The 1,529-nt window shown below is 53.2% G+C and overlaps 1 protein-coding gene across 1 annotated transcript in view; it reads left to right on the forward strand.

The window, feature by feature from the left end:
• Window positions 1–394: 394 nt before the first annotated feature.
• Window positions 395–1,529, forward strand: part of DPYSL4 (dihydropyrimidinase like 4) — a gene marked incomplete at its 3' end in the record, with an annotated part of 33,495 nt that continues 32,360 nt past the window's right edge. Inside the window, exon 1 of the mRNA XM_009637360.1 lies at window positions 395–532. Coding sequence (XP_009635655.1) covers window positions 395–532 — 138 coding nt within the window. The remainder of the gene's footprint in view (window positions 533–1,529) is intronic.

Genomic DNA, 1,529 nt, shown 5'->3' on the forward strand with positions numbered 1-1,529 from the left:
AGGGAAAAATGCAGAGTTTTCCAGATCAGTATCATAGAATCCTAGAATCCCAGGTTGGAAGGGACCTCCGGGATCATCTGGTCCAACCTTTTCCAGGCGAGAGCCCAGCCTAGACAAGATGGCCCAGCACCCTGTCCAGCTGAGGCTTGGAAGTGCCCAGTGTGGCAGAGCCAACCCCTCCCCTGGGGAGATCATTCCCATGGGTGACTGTTCTCATGGGGAAAAATTTCCCTCTCGTGTCCAATGGGAATCTTCTCAGGACGGCGTACGTACCTTCCAAACATGGCTCTTACAACTTAAATGCCAAAATCAAAATAAAAATTAAGAATTTAGTAACAAATTAGGCGGAAAGCCAAAGACTGCTGAATACTGAGATTGTTGGAGCTGGTAACCGATGCCGATGGCACGAAAGCCATCGAACGTGGCCGTAAGCGCCGTCAGTCCTGCCGCCTGGCGTTTCTTGCCAGCCCAGCAGCTGGTGGGGAAGGGCAGGGACTGCGGGAGCCGGGGCCGCCGGGGCAGGTCGCAGCAGGTCAGGATCGGGCTCGCTCTTGCACCGCAGGCACCGGGCAGCGTCAGATCCAGCTCCTGCATCCCGGGAGAACGTGGGAGCTGACCGGGAGCGCGGGCTGCTCACCGGTGAGCACTGCAGGCACAGGCACAATGACGGTTTTACACTCAAACCAGCTTTGCCCACAGTATTTTATTTTTCTTTTTTTAGCTTTAGGGAGGACGAGGCTCCTATAGAAGCCTCCGAACTTTTGCAGAGACTTATTTTCACTCGGTAGAGAATCAAACTGGGGAAATTGCATGGGTGGCCTTCACCCGCTCAGCTGGCTCGCGCAGTTAGGCATTAGCAAAAAATAACGTCTTACAAAATAAGGTGCAGCCTTTCCCAGCTGTGGTTGCCGCTGCAATTTGTGTAAGCGTTGAAAGATCTGAACAGTAGCAGCCTGAACTTCAGCTCCTGCCAGTCACCATTGCTTCATTGCAGCTAGCAGAGAGTTTCCTCTGCAAAAAAAGGAAAATAAAGAGAAAAAAAGAGAAAAGAGAGGCTGCCCCCCCCTCCTCACCAGGGGCCTGCCCCAGCCTATTCCCCGGTGTAAAACAGTCGCCGCTCTGCAGAACCTGTTTGAACTAAATGGCCACTTTTTTTTTTTTTTCTAATTGAAGTGGTTAAATAACCCCCCCTCAACGTTTCGTTCTGCTCATGATTTCTTATCTTCCCGTTTTCTGTGACGTCCCCCCCCCACGCAGCAAGGTGTTCTGCATTTGTATGAAGAGGGCTTGAGTACGCGCCCGTGCACGTGGATCCAGAGGGGGAGGAGAACGAAGAGGAAGCCAAGCCTAGCCCGCCGTTCTTAACATGGAAACGGAATTCCACCTTTTTATTCCCAGTATGGATGATAAGTGGGAAGACAGGAGAGAATTCGCGTTCACGCTTAGGAGTGACAAGGCTCGTGGTTTCCCGGGCAGGGCTGGGGTCCACCCCAGCGCCCGCCATGTTCGGGCGAGGGCGCTGGGGAGGC

The sequence above is a fragment of the Egretta garzetta genome, unplaced genomic scaffold, assembly GCF_000687185.1.
Source record: "Egretta garzetta isolate BGI_Z169 unplaced genomic scaffold, ASM68718v1 scaffold164, whole genome shotgun sequence".
In the NCBI taxonomy this organism is placed as follows: domain Eukaryota; kingdom Metazoa; phylum Chordata; class Aves; order Pelecaniformes; family Ardeidae; genus Egretta; species Egretta garzetta.